This window comes from Ranitomeya variabilis, chromosome 4, assembly GCF_051348905.1.
Source record: "Ranitomeya variabilis isolate aRanVar5 chromosome 4, aRanVar5.hap1, whole genome shotgun sequence".
Classification (NCBI taxonomy): Eukaryota; Metazoa; Chordata; class Amphibia; order Anura; family Dendrobatidae; genus Ranitomeya; species Ranitomeya variabilis.
In genome coordinates this window covers 533252653-533268764 of record NC_135235.1, presented here as the reverse complement: position 1 = coordinate 533268764, position 16112 = coordinate 533252653, and the positions used below count along the sequence as shown (strand labels likewise).

At 41.4% G+C, this 16112-nt stretch overlaps 1 protein-coding gene across 3 annotated transcripts in view; it reads right to left on the bottom strand.

Annotated features, from left to right (window-relative positions):
- Positions 1-16112, bottom strand: part of RARA (retinoic acid receptor alpha) — a 143910-nt gene that overhangs the window by 34491 nt on the left and 93307 nt on the right. The window contains exon 1 of one of the 3 annotated variants that reach the window (XM_077252393.1): positions 6125-7491. The exons of the other annotated variants lie outside the window; for them this stretch is intronic. Coding sequence (XP_077108508.1) covers positions 6125-6293 — 169 coding nt within the window. The 5' untranslated portion in view covers positions 6294-7491. Of the gene's footprint in view, positions 1-6124; positions 7492-16112 lie in introns of those variants that run through there. 3 annotated transcript variants of the gene reach the window in all.

The window sequence follows — 16112 nt, the reverse complement described above, 5'->3', positions numbered from 1 at the left end:
ATACCAAGAAGCAGTCAGTTAACTGGAAATCCCTCTGTGCCAAGATGATCACCGGGTGTCCCACTGCTGGGATGTTCAACAATATGTGGAACATCCCTATAGCGCCACCACAAGGAAGAGGAAGAATTATACAGATCCTCCACAAGCTCTATTTGTATCTGCTCCCTCCAACTAATAGAATAAGGGGTCCGGAATGGGAAGACCCTCTTTTTCCCTCTGAAGTCACTAATAAGTCATAAATAATTTATTTTTCTAAACCAGACAATCTGGTTGGCATCTCCAAGCTCTTGAAAAGCAGGGCCGCTCGTTATGATCACTAGCATATTCTATTTTATACTTGGCAGGCCTGTTGGGTTGTGGCGTGATTACATTTTACTTTCCAAAGGAAACAGAGCGAAAATGTTTGCATCTTCGCCGCAGGATGCGACTTTACTCATGTGAATAGAGATAGTGATCAGCCCCAGTCGGTTTTTTACTAGCTACAAATGAAGTCAGTATAATAATACACAACTAAATGAAGCAGCAATAATGGTGGGTGACATATATATTACACAACCACACTATTTTCAAGAATCACTCCAGGAATCACCTGCAGAATACCTGATTGCACACGTGTTAAATGCCCTGGAGTAGTGTAAAGTGAAATGTGTTCCAAAATAGGTTAATTCATGTAATATGCAGTGTATTCCCCTCCTACACATTTATGTAGAAGCGCTTTTTATGTCAGTTCTTAGAATACAAGGAACATTCCAGTTATTCCTCCTGCCACGTACACCTAATGTCATACATAACAGATGTCATCGATAGAAAGCCCGTAGTTCGCAAAAAAACAACATGGTAGAATATTTCAAATGGATACAAAACCTAAATTCTATCCAATCTCTGTTTAATTGTTTTCTGTTATCAGCCATATTAGGCTGGTGGGGGGGAGGGAATGGGGAGGAAGATTAGTTATCACAGCTTAATCTCACATGTCTATTCCTGAGAACCTCCAGAAACATTTCCATACATATGACCTGGCCTGTCTGGGCCTTAATGATGTGATAACTTTTTACGCTTTTGCCTCTACACATTACAGCAGTCATAACTTTTTTTGTCATTGATGTGACTTTTTAAGGACTAATAAGGTCCATTTCCACAAACCAACATTAAATGACTACCGATAGGTAAATATTTATATAGCTTTATAGCCTGTTTAGACAGGCAGACAGCACTTAAAGACGCACTCTTATCGGTGATAGACTGCTCTGTGCCAGAGGCGGCCATTGTTCTCGGTAGCACAGGTCCTGTTTAGACAGGACAATGCCCTTCCGAGAACAATAACGTTTTCTGCAGCACAAAAGATAATTTCATGCAGTGAACAAGAGTTTCACTCATCAGGTATAATCGGCAGCCTGTTTACATAAAATGATTATCGCGAATGGAGAGTTCCTAGGAACCTTGTTCCAGATTATCTTTCAGAGCAAATGCACCTCAAGCGAGGATCACCAAGTCACGACTTGCCTACTTTGGACACATCATACGAAGATAGGAATCAGTGGAGAAGGACATCATGGTAGAAGAAGAGAAGGAACAAGGCGAAAAGGAAGACAACCTGATGGTTTGATACTATCAAGATAGCAGCAAAGAAGACCCTGGTGGACCTATCTAGGCTTGCAAAAGATCGATCTTGCTATAGATCATTCAGTCATCAAGTCACCATGGCTCGAGATCGTGCTGAAGACTGTTAAAAATAAAAGATGCACTTCTAGTTTTAGAGGCGACTTTTAGTGTTTTTACACTAGCTACGACAGCTTTTTGAAAAGTGAGCGGAGCTTACCAAAGAAGGGGCATGATTGAGCACAAAATTGGAGTAAGTTATGACAAATACAGTATCTACTCTAATCTGTGACCGGAGTACACTTCCGACACTGGCCCAATACAGCTGAGAGGTTCTTCATTCATTTGGAGGCACATGGTTCTTAAAGAGGACCTGTCATCAGGTCAAAAGTGCCTAGTTTTAGCTTTCATTCTTGATGGTCCCCAAGTTTTCTTAACAAAAAAAAAAACATGCGGTTCCAGAGATATGGATGGGACCAGTTTTTACATGCTAATTTTAAGTGCTAATTTTTACAAGTTCACTTTAAAAGTTGGCATGGCTCACAGAGTAATTATGCAGAGCAGCCTAAAGACAGACCCCCCCGGAAACATCCTGTGAGCCATGCCCCATTGCTCATATCTCTGGAACCGTATGGTGGATTTTAACAAATAAAAAAAAAAAACTTAAGGGGGTATCAGGAATAAAGGAGGGCAAGAATTGGCCAACCTTGACCTTGTGATAGGACCTCTTTAATAAATGAAGACCCCTATACAGTTAGACAATCCTGCCGATATTGACAGGTTCGTCAGAGAGTCTAATGTGTATGGGGGGCCTCCAAACAGACTATTTCGGGGCAGAGTTGGATCCAGCACATTGGATTTCCAAAGGCCAACCCTTTTGTTCAGCGAAAAAGGATGAAAGGCCAGGATAGGAGGTCCCTCTGATCCTGGCCAACCGTAAGAGCAGAAGCTCGGCAGTCAAGGGACCACAGCACCCACTCTAATGCAGTATGGAACAACCATACTGGATTTATCCTACAGTGGTGGAAAAACATGGCACTTTAAAATAAGGCGCCTTAATGACTGCCTTGAAAAAAGCGCATTAAAGGATCACTCCGGGCCAACCTGACACACCGTATTATGTCTATTGCTGGGCATCAGGAGCGGAGCATGGCTCACGGATACTCAGGGTTCTTTGAATCCATGTGCCTTAGGAATTACAAAGTGAACTGGTTTTGCTCAGAGTTACCCTTTAATCATATAATTCATCTAGCAGCACATGTAGAACGTTTACAATTCTTTTAACTTCAAGAACTGTAATGATTTGAAAGACAAAGGTCGCCACAACGCCTAAAACTTCGCCCAGTTCTATCTGTTCTGGACAGAAGTATTCACATCTTCCCCCTTTCTTTGTAGAGATGTGGAATCCAGTGCAGTTGGGACAGGGGACAGGATATATGGGGTAACCATCCCCTATATTCACTACTCCTACATTCCCTCCAGCATTTCAAATTGACTCTTGCACATTGCAGGCCTTCTTCAAGCAGTACAACAATGGATAAGGAGTTTGTATGTTCTCCCCATGTTTGCGTGGGTTTCCTCCGGGTTCTCCGGTTTCCTCCCACATTCTAAAGACATACTGATAGGGAATCTAGATTGTGAGCCCCAATGGGGACAGTGATAGCAATGTATATAAAGGAATTATTGGCACTATATAAATGAGTAAAACAAATAAATAAATATACTCTGCAATCAATTCTGCTATATTGGCCCCCCAATAGTTGTAATGGCAGCACTTTTCTTCGAGATGATTAACCCTTGATTTTTATACATAGGAACAGTTGACATTCGTCACTACATCTCACATCTGCTTTCTTCTATACTTAACAAGTCCAATTGGACAGGGACACATAGAACAAGATTTGCTTGCATTGAGATATACACACTATAGATGGCGATACACAATGCGTTGGTGCTGCATACATATCGGACAATATTACCACTAATTAGTTAACTTCTGATATTCTAGAGTTATTGAATGGCTAGAAGTATGCAGGGATTTTTTTTTTATTTCCTTGAACATAAAACACATGAAAACAAACACTTTCCAGGAATGTAAAGCCCATTGTTCACAACCACATGCCCCATACTAAACTCCCACCCACAGACAAGTGTACAGGGGAGGTGTCATTGAGCCCAGTGCTTCCCCTCTGATCTCTCAGCTCTTCTGTGTACAGACGGTGGGGGGCCAATAAATACTAGTGTTTATATGGTGCTGGAGAGAATGACCCTCCTCCTAAAGGCTGGTAGATAAAGAGATGAGATAAAAAACAAAAGTAAACCACTTGTTTAATCTCTGCCACCCTGCAAGGTAGGTGCCCCCCTCCATCTCTCACATACAACTGCCAAAAATAGGCTGTCCATTGCGTCAATCTGATTGATAAGCAATTTCCATAATCAAAAGTCAAAATAGCAATATTGAAAAAAAAAAAATCTACAAACTGCATATTCGAAAACCCGCTAGTTTTACACAATTGTTAAAGTTATTTCTAACTATAAAAAGCTGCTGGATGTATAAACTTGGCCCTAAGCTGGCCATACACATTAGATGGTTGAAGGCCTAAAGATCGTTTGGCATCTCGGCCGTCACTCCCATACACAGCAGCGCTTGCTAGGCCGAATGACCCCGTCTTCACCATGAGAAAGCTACCAACAGACATCTTTAATGGCGGTTTATCGCTGGGAGAACTATGCAATCAGCAGTCCGAAATCAAAGATGCCCGATCGACAATCTCCCAAACCCGTCAATAATCGACAGATTCATCCAACATTAGGTTAATGCATATGGGGGGGGGGGGTCTTTACAAATACAATATACAGATAACTGACCAATTTCTATTCAATTAGTCTAATATGGCGCCAAAATAGTACATGTAAATGGCCAATTAAGCGGTTGGAAATCCGTCTAATCTGGCAGAACACTAATCTGATGTGTGTAATATCCCTTCTGTCAGTCACAATGATTGTAGCATATTAACAGCATCTGACAGATATCTGATGGACAACTCCATTATAGGGAATAGAAAAAGCTTTATTTTATGACAATCATAAGAGGTTAGACTCAATCCTCATGTCCTCATGTTCCTTGTCTAATAAAATATTCCCAACTCCCCTATAAACACTTATGCTTAGCTCAGGGGTCAATACGTAAGATTAGAGGACACCAAGTACCGTATATGTTATGCCGTAATCTCTAGGAAAAATGTCACCGACCTGAACTTTGTTCACATTGCCAGAGGAGAGTCTAGCTGACTATTCGTTATGTTCTCAGGTCACACTTCTTTGGAACATCTACAAAATTCTTCAGCTAGCAAAAACATTCCCGTGACCCAACATTTTTGTGGGTGTATTGGGTCGAACATAAACCCCTCAACGTGTTACCATAGGACCAAACTTTTGATCAAACGTTATCGTGCATCTCTAGCCTAAATCAACATTGAACCTCACTTTTTTTTCAGGGTCACATGTATCACAATATACATTGACTACTTCTCATGTTTTAGATTTTTCATAAATATAGTAAGAGAATCATTATGCGTGTAGAACAAAAGCGATATGTTTTTTCTTTTTCAAGATATTTCAAAATAATCTACTGTAATAAAATGTCAACAGACAACCAAGCATGAGCCATAAATTATAAAATACAAAAAAAAAAAAAAACTCACACAAATTGGTTCAATCTTATCGAGAACAAAATAACATATACTGAATGGAAAAAAAAATATAATCCTGCAAGATTGAAAGGGTTAAGCACGCAGCTGCAATATAAACTCATCCCTCCACCCAGGACTACGGAAGAGAAATATTTTCACTTCACTCCTAAGATGAAGCGAGGGATCCTGATTAAAGTGAAATTTACCCAGGCCCAGAGAGAGAGAATGGGTGCAATGATACAAGAGGAAGAATTGTGCTATCATCTAAACCCTGGGCTACGAGCCTGTTCAGTGAGGCTGAGAATGTCTTTTATTTCTTTCTAGTATAATGGCCCTATTGTGGAGAACGACCAGGAAAAGTGCTATCGTACTGAAGTCGAGAGATACTACAATTGCGCTGAAAGGGGAATGAAAAGACTAAATCAAAAATTCATAGTTTACAAAAACATATCGAAAGCCATACTGCTACCCTAATGCGGACTCACAATACAATACTATCTACAATGTATGTCATTGAATACCGGATATCTTTATGACTCCCTAGGCCAACAAAAAGAAGCATACAGCCAACAACGTAAAATGCATAAACCAATACAAAGAAAAAGATTATTAAAGTAATGCTGTTATAGTCTATTCTAAAACATAACTGAATTCTCAAATTACCTTTGAAAGCATAAAAATTCACAAATAAATATATATAATATGTATACACACGTGTACTATGTATAAAACATTTTTTTAGAAACTGTGCAACACAATTTTCATCCCATGTTTAAGGATTTAGGTCAAGCTTTTTAGAAAGGTGAATAGCATCTATTTTTTCACCTACGTACAGTGGTTGGAATGACTCCAGTGTGGATTCCGAATTGGTGTCCCAAAAGGATGAATTGCTCCAATTCCTTTATCCGGCATGATACAAGCCCTGTTCTGTCTATAGAAATCCATCATGTGGTAATGTGTTGGGCTGGTACCCAACCCTGGTACATCCACGTTTTCATACATTGTAAATAAAGCCACCGGAAGACCATAAATGTAATTAGAGAAAAAAAAAATTTCAAATGTTTATAAAAAAAATAATGATAAAAAATGTACAGTATTTATAGGATTATGAGGATTTAGGAAAAAATCTCAGTGGGATAGCATATGGGGTTTCTCAATCCAGTGAGAAGAGTAGGGTTTTAGCTTCTGTAGACAGATCCAGAGGTGATATCTGATGGGAGATTCCTTTAACTCTCTGCATGGATTCCATCAAATGGCTGGAGACGGGGGAGGGACATAGTGCAAAGTTTAAAACCCAAACCCCTTGAGATGTTGGGAGACCAGCCTGTATACAATCTCCTCTGGTTGCTTAATGTAATATAGAATTCTCTTTACCGGGTCCCATATGAGAGATGTTGGTACATTCAATGATAGAACCTGCTGTATCAGTTATATCTCTGGGTCTTGACGGCATGGAATCCTCGAAAATCCTCCAAAGCTGGGAATCTACTCCATTAACAGGAACAGAAGGGGTAGGTCAATTAGGGAGAGTGGTTGTGGATTAAAAGGGTTGCCTGGCATGGTCAGCTCGTGTCTAAATAGAAAGTCTTAAATAAGCAAAATCTCTTTAGAGCAAATGGGTGTCCATCTAATTCTTTCCTAGGATGTAGTCTTCAAAGAAGGGATTACTTGGGGATTTGGGGATAACCAACGTTATGGGAGATACGGCGATTCGGATGCAGGGTTCCTACATTTAAACGCCTAGGAATCTCCTTGTGATGCCGTATACGACAGTCGTGGGAGAAGGGAAATCCTGAATAGGTACAATCCTGAATGTGAATACAAGGATTCGGAGGTAGGTCAGATCTTATACGGAGGTGCAGCAGGATCAATAACACCTACTTGTCTTCTCCAGAATGGAGGTTGGTGCCCAGTTGTAGGAACTCTCAATGATACAGAAAGGAGGAAGGTTCTTGATGTGAGAACATCCAGGTCCTGTAGTCTATGGCGATCCCGGATAAGGAAGTCAGGCTGGATGCTGAATTCCTGGATCTCATTTGGGAATGTGGAGGAGAGGTAGGCGCTATTCCTGGGAGCTGAGATCCTGCGGTTCTTGCTGTAGTACAGGGGATTCCTGTCTCTTGGATTGTAGTGTCACATATGCACACTGCTCACTGCTGCAGACTTTGCTGCTGTCTCTTCCCCCTCCCTTTTCCATTCTGATGGACTGAAGGCAGCTGAGCCCTGGAAGTCAACACCCCCAACCCCCTCCTAACTCTTAACCTATTCCCTGCCTGTAGTGACACACCAGTCACTCCCAACAAAGGCCTGTCCTTCCCAAATCCCAACCTAATGTGCATTGTTTGGGAGCAAGCAATGATCTAAATGCCTTTCTATCACTACCCCCTTCATTTGCCTAATATCATGCATATGACCTCTCCCTGAACCTCTGTCCTCACCTCCAAATGACCCAACCAGCTCCTTCTCCCGACTCATGACATCACAGACTTTCCCACCCCCCTACTGAATATTTGGAAATGGACTGACCACTCCTCCCGTGACCCCTCTGCACTCCTCACCACTAGGATATTAGTCTGGGATACATCACATTACTGGTCTTGTCAATTACACACACACAATTCCCAGGCTGGGACAGATGAGCCATCACAGAGGTAAGCACATGTAATTACACACATAAGGATGAAGACGATGACCAATGCACAGATTGTAAGCTCTGCAGACAAGGCAGGCATTATACGATATTAGTCACTAAGGACACTGAGGTCTGAGACACTGAATACAACGTAAGATACAAATATGGATATGAAGATGTCCCCATGTGTCACGTGGAGATATGCTCAACCTCTACGAATCAAGAAAGGATAGAAGGGAAAAAGAAGACGCATCTTTATAGTGTGTTCATTCCTAAGCCACAGGGGCGACATCCGAGCATTAATATTTATCATGCCTTATGAGTTGATCTTAAAAACAAACAATTATAAAATATGCTCTAACAAAATTGGGATTGTCTTGACATCTCGAGATTCATGGGATCCTCCAATGGTCCAAGGCTTCTACACAGCAACATGGTTCATCTACCACATAGTCCATAAGGTGCAGCAGCAAACCTTACTTGCAGATCACTTACTTTTAAGGCTCATCAATATATATATATATATATTTACTTTTTTTAAATAATAAAAAGTTCTTAAACTTGTTATCCACTTTAGACAATCTTGATTGTTAGAAATTAATAATCAGCAATAAATTGTAATCCGTGAATGTCCCTACAGTGCCTCCACAGGAAACATTAAGCATTACTCATTTCCCTTTCAAATCAATAGGATATCTTTTAAATGTAGGACAGAGAAGGTCCTCCAGAGCGAGAGACACCTTTTAATTTAATTCCATTTCCTTCATAACAAAGGATATAGCTTTTATTATAAAGCGATATGAAATTGAGTTTTCTAAACTGGGTAACCCTTTTGATAAAAATTTAACCTGCAAGAACTGCATGTCGACTGTGCAGTTAATGATCCACACCTGTCAGATTTGCTTCCACAGAAAATCCAAATCCGCTCAGAATCACGTGGATTTTGCCTCTGTAAATTCTCTTTTGAATAAGAAGGTAATTTCTATTAGCTAAAAATCTTCACCACTGCAATCTGCTGCAAAAATTTGCAACAATAAATTAATTACAGATTTCACACTGATTTTTTTTCTTCTCTATTAAATTTAGAGAGGGAAAGCACAAGGGTATGTTTCCACGGTCAGTATTAGCAGTGTTTTGGACGCAGCTCCATCCAAAGTGCTGCCGGCTTTAGCACGCGTGGTGATTCCGCATGTGTTCATTGAACCATGCAGAATCACCGCATCCTATACATATGACGGTGATATTTATCTTGTGGAGACTGAGCGTCTCCGCAAAATAAATAGACATGCTGCAGTCTGGAAAGACACGCCACATGTCTGGTTACTCTGGGAAGCCGAAGGTGTCCCTGCACGCATAGTGGAGATGAGATTTCATAAAATCCCCTCCACTATGATGTAACATCTGGCCTCTGCGGATTGAACGCTGCAGCTGTACGTAGTGTCCAATCCGCAGCGTTTACTGACCGTGGAAACATACTCCAAGAAGTCAGCAAACAATTTGCAACAAAATTGACATGTTGTAGACCCAACAATCCACACTGCAGGTTGAATTCCACACGTGGATTCCAAATCTTGTGGATAAAAGTTGGTAAAACCTCATTCACTTGTCTTGCACTACAATCTGTTGAGGATCTGTGCAAATCTGCCCTGTGTAAAGTTTTGAGAGTTGACATGTCTTCCAAGTTTCCATCCAACAGATGTACAAAGCAAGTAGAAGACTCCTCCAAGTTGTGCTTATAATCATGGTCTGCACGACATCATACTTAATTCAACCTCCAAGTATGTGATTGATCACAGCCAACTGAAGTAACATGATTATGGCTAACATGTTCCATGATGGTGAGGTAGAAAGGACTACGAGGATATCACTTGACTCTAAAGCTCCGCCATTACACATTAGACTAATGTCGGCTGAACCGGCCAATATGGACGGTTCTAATGCGTACACCAATCATCAGGGGAGATGTCGATTGGAGATGTTTCATTTCAGAATTTATGATTTTCAAAATGTCTGATTTTGCTTTATTCTCCGGGACATAAGCCACAAGCAAAGATGCTTGTCGGTAGCTGTCTTATAGAGAACACAGGAGATGAGCGAACCCTTCTGTCTTTGGGAGAGACTGCCGAGATGTTTGTCAACAGAACGATAGGCCGGTGTCACGGGGGTACTGGGTAGACTACAGCTGACTACCCGGTCCCCTGCGATATCCCTCAGACTAGTGAAAACCCTGTCTGTTCCTCTCCCAGAATTTACACTGATGGTGTGCTTGTCTGGGCCGCCAGGCCTGACCCTGACTCCTGTTTCAGTCCTATGCTGAAACCTCCACCCGCCACCCAGTGATAAGACCACACACCAACCCCTACAGAAAGCACAGACATGGAAAACTAAAAACGCACCACGCCGCAGACACACAGGAAAACACTATAATGTGCACAGGGCAAAACAAATACAAATATAGGAAGGAGAAATATGACACAGGATAATACACCACCAGATACGATGTTTCTTCTCCTAGACCACCACTCCAGACCAAGATCACCAGGCACAAGACACAAGCTATAATCAGCGACGCCCAAAGTCCAGAATGACTATTTAAAGGCCATGGGCGTGACCCAGCCTCCAACTCGATTACCAGCTAGATTAACCCCGGACAACCTGGATAAAGTATAGCCGACGCCACTGAGCGTATAGTGGACGAATGTGGAATTACCTAGTGTGAATAGCGTCCGACATGACAGCCGAAGCATTGTTTGACCAACAGCCTTCTTGTGTGTATGGCTGGCTTTAAGTGCCAATCAACTTTACAGTATCTAAAGCAGCCATAGAGAAAGACTGGTGTGCATGGAGCCTAACGCAACAATCTTAGCATTTTGCACTAACAACCAGGAAACATTCTTAATCCTAAATAGGTGTCCTCGACCAGTGCTGTAGATTTCTCTTAGTCAGGTCTGATCATTTTTAGCACCATAAATAAAAAAACAATGATCATGAATAATAATAAAGTGTTTTGGATCATTAGTGATAATATCTATGACTAGCTTAAAGCTGATCACACACTGAGGAAGAGCTGTTGGCCAAACGCTCATTCTGCTGACAGCTGCTCATGTCTGTGCTATCTTGCCTGGAACAGAGGGGTTGGGCCTAATCATGATTTCCCACAACATCAACCTCTGGAGGCCCCTATACATGTTAGACAGTTTGCATGTCCTCCAGAAATCCTAAGACTATGACCACCTAAGAAGTTGTACTTCTCCTTTAATGGTATAGATATCGTTTTCTTAATGACTATCATAAAAAATAATCGCTATAATGTATATCAAGGATATAAGAGGGGCTACACAATGGAGAAATGATGGGACATAGATGTCCACAGTGAAATATGCTCATATGTTTTTGCTTATGGTACAAATGGTTATTGTTAGATTATCCAAACAATGTCAGGTCTTGCATCCATTACCATCACTGCAGTCATGTTTTGGCCATCGTTAGGAGCAGGATTCATTGTTTGTTAGTTTGTCTGTTAGATATCTGTTATTCAAGAATAGATTCCTCCAAGGAATGTTCTGAAGATGTATCAATAAACAAAAACTGTAATTATATAGATGCGTGATTACAGTCACAAACATGTTCACAACATTCAAAGTATGAAAAAAAAAAGGAATTCCATACTCCAGCCAAACCAAACCAAAGTTCTTTGGTTAAAGGACGCTCCAGGCAAAACATATACCATGCTCCACCTATTGCAGGACAACATAGAAGCTTTGTTTTATGCCACCGCCAATTCACATCCTGAATCAGGCACTCCACAGTATCAGTTTTTATTTTTTATTGCCTTCAGTTTTGTTTGATTGTATACAATGTATGGTATAGACTGACTAGACACCCTACAGTGTATACATATACTGTATACACTCTATAAATTGTACTTGTAACTCTGTAATTTTTTTTGTACAGTTCGTACTTTGGTGTCTCACAATCTTAATACCAAATTCATTACATCACACTGAACGTCTTGATTAAGCCAGTCATATACATCTGATAAATGTCGGCAGAACCTGTCAATTTCCACAGGACAGGACTGGTCGTCCATCTTATCTATACGGTGTTGTCCCAACTTTTCCCTAAAAGCAAATTTCAGGGTTAAAAAGGTTAAAACTCTATACTTATGGCTTTAAAGGTGATAAGAGGCATCTGGCAGCAGCTTGAGTTGGCCTTATACATGAGATATTGATTTCCTGAAAGAACTTTTGTCCAAAACCTCTCACCCATACCCCATACACGAGCGTTCATGTGTTCCCAATTGCCAGAGTGGAGAAAAAAATGCTCCAGATACCTATGGAAAGTGCTTATCTTCTCAGAAAACACATATATCGGGCGTTTACATTAAAACTGTGGGAGAATCAAGAGTCCTTCCGAAATCCACTGCTTCGGACGGATTCTATTGAAATATATATGGAAGCCTTAAAGGGATTGACTACTACATTTATTGATGGCCTATCCTTAGGCTATAATCACATGTTCAGTATTTGGTCAGTATTTTACCTCACCTCAGTATTTGTAGGCCAAAACCAAGAGAGGAACAATCACAGAAATAATAGAAACACGTCACCACTTCTGCATTTATCACCCACTCCTGGTTTCGGCTTATAAATACTAACGTAAAATACTGACCAAATACTGAACGTGTGAACATGGCCTTAAAATAGGCAATCAATATACGGTTGGGTGTGGACCAGTACCTGGCCATTATAGTTTTAACAGAGCTGTTGTGTTCCAGCAGCATCCGAGACCTTCTGCCCACTGCCGATAATAGCTGAACGGTGGGGATGCCCAATGTTACACCCCAATTGATCAGATATTGTTGGATAGTGGTCAACCTCTCTATTTCCAGAGCACCCATAACATATGTAGATGAGATATGTCTTAAAGTAAATCTTGGCTGCCTATTTAAGTTTTCAGTAAAATATGGTTCACATTGACAAGATATTTCTATAGTCTTGTAAATGTATTTGTTCATGGACAGGCATATGTACCGACTATCTTCAGGAACAGCCCAAGACCTAGATGTGTTCCTCTTCAAAAATAAGGTCAAACAATCAATAGGCCCTCCCCTTGTAGGATATCACGAGTAATTTTGTGAACCAGTGGGGCACCATATTGCTCCACAATATATCAACTTGACTTAAGAGCTATAAATTGTATCCTTTTATAAATGTGACTACTGGGGATTCAGACAACCCCAGGACAAGAAGAGCATATAATGGACTGGAGAAACCACCTACTCAGTGGTAGTGAAAGCAGAGTCTCAAAATTCACTAGCCCTAGTGAGAAAACAAACAAAAATCCCACTAAAGGTGGGACCTTCCCTTTTTCCCAGGAACAATGTATAGTACCTACCATGATATATAGTATGTCCTATGCAAATTCCATTCACAGCAAAGACTGCCAAAGATTTGTGTTTGTTATGGAAAATTACAACTAGGGATGAGATACTTTTCAGACAACTCTTGGGAAGGCTAGGGGATAAGGGCAATGGGTGGAGAGGGCTTTATATGCACATGAAAGTCTTTTTATAGCCCCTATAGAATTAGCTGGCTTTAGATCCCAGGATGGGGGCAGCAAGGGAGCTGGGTAATAAAGTAAGGAGGGGATGGGGGATCCCTCCTGGGATGAAGCCGTCTAGGATTTATTACCCAAGCTCAAATGGGACTTCTGGCAACTCCTCCCAACACAGCTGGTCAAGGGAATGGATTGTAACAATGGGTTAAACTTTAGCTTTGGGTTATTGTTGGAGCGCTCCCCACAAACACGCACTATGTGCATTTGTGTAAGCGGAGACCATCTAATATTAACATTCACTTTTTACAAGATGTAAAACGAGGCACATATTGAGCTGTAGGCTGACACAACTTTAAGAAATAGAGAAAAGTAAATGACAAAGTGACTAAATTATACATATATGTAAATGATCATTATCAATGGTCTTGTACAATCAGTTAGTGGAGCAGCTCCGTCTCTGTTTGGGGGGGCGATGCCTTCTGCCTTCCCTATCACATCTTGTTTTGAGTCTTCCTTCACATTTACATTTCTGCTGGTTTCCATTTGTCACCATAGAAAAGTTTGTAGTGGGAGCTCAAAATGGAGGTAGGACCCCCACGTATAATAGATGAAAACTTGCAGAATGGTCGTTCGGCGCTTGCATGAAAAAAAACCTTCTCAGGCAGCATCGGCTGTGTTAGATTTTTATGGTCAATGATGCAGTCAGTGCTTATCATAGGCTGAAAAAAAAGGAAAACTACGCCATCGATGTTTCGACCAATAACAAACGTTCTATCGCTTTTTTTCACAAAACCAGCCGAAAATTCTTCAATACAGCCGAAATTTGCCACTGCAGCCAACTCGACTTCTGCATATGGAGGACTATGGGGTGGGTCTACAGTATATTATTTTAAAGTGATACTCCAGGACATATTTCAACTCCTATACTGAGATGCGCCTTAAGAAATGTAAGTCTAATCTACTTAATTTTCTATTTCCACAATGGTCAATATAGACTATGTTGGCTGAGAGCAGCAGCTGTCCATAGTGCAGCCACCACTGCCAGCCATGACTAGTCACAGCACTCATGTAATAGCAATTTATTTTCCAGCTTGTAAGAATCAGGATTCTCAATGTAGTAGCTAAGTATCTGGAACTTGATTTTATTATACCGTTGCAGACCTGAGATGGGGGCTTTAAACAAAGACATATGTCTTTGAAAACCCCTTTAAATGTCAGCTGAACGTTATCTGATTTACCCATTACCATGTGCGCTTAGCTTAGTTACACATGCCTTATAATGTCCAAGAAGCTCCGGGGGAGAGGGGCGACTGGATCTAATTAAAGAAATCCAGCTAGTGTAACAATATGGCCGGTATAAAAGTCTTATTATCACCCAACTTTCCTAATGCCCATTCTAGGCTCCTATCCTACCGCAGAGTTGGGCAGATTTGGTCTACCAAGCTCCTATCCTACTGCACAGTTGGGCAGATTTGGGCTACGGAGCTCCTATCCTACTGCACAGTTGGGCAGATTTGGTCTACTGAGCTCCTATCCTTCTGCACAGTTGGGCAGATTTGGGCTACGGAGTTCCTATCCTACTGCACAGTTGAACAGATTTGGTCTACAGAGCTCCTATCCTACTTCACTGTTGGGCAGACTCGGGCTACTGAGCTCCTATCCTTCTGCACAGTTGGGCAGATTTGGGCTACGGAGCTCCTATCCTACTTCACTGTTGGGCAGACTCGGGCTACTGAGCTCCTATCCTACTGCACAGTTTGGCAGATTTGGTTTGCGGAGTTCCTATCCTACTGCACAGTTGGGCAGATTTGGTCTACGGAGCTCCTATCCTACTGCGCAGTTGAGCAGATTTGGTCTACGGAGCTCCAGGGAAGCTGCGGAGCTATAATAGCAGCATTTTTAGAGTGGGATCTCTTTAAAATGACTGTGCGATGCCAATCTTGTCCACTTGGCCGTTCTCCATAGCACACATACTTACTGACACAATAAAGCATAGCGGCGAGGTGTGTTAGGGAGGGGTCACGAAACTCACATTTCTTTGCTGTAAATACTGTGAAATGAAATGACATCATGTTCCCGGTAAAGTTTTCCCCCTGGGGCACATCGGAGAAAGCAGTGCATACTAATTCTCCTACATCTTGTGATCGCATAGTTCAGTTCCATCAGAGGCTATCCGAACTAAGACATGAGCACCTGTCCATCAGATGGATGACTCCACTTATGGCTGGTAGGCAGCAGAATACGCCATTGGTAAGGCAGGTCTGACCCTTGGATCTACCACTAATTCCATAAACTTATCCTTTCCCTAGAGGTCAATGTACGTGAAAGTGATTGGTCGGAGTCTCAGATTGTGGAGCCTTCCTTCTGTTTTTGGTATTTAACCTCAAAACTTAAACATTCCCGTTTGATGACAAATCAGATGTTTCTACCATACATTTCAGAATAGATCTGATAGACAGTGGAATGACTCATGGATAAAAGTATGTGACTGATATAGAGAGCTGAACGAACCTTGCGACATCGCTTTCCTCTCCATGGCTTCCCTCAATTTGCCTTACACTTTAGACAGCCGACAGCCAAATGCTTGTTTGGCCGACAGCCATTCCTCCCATACGCGTGACTCAGCTGAG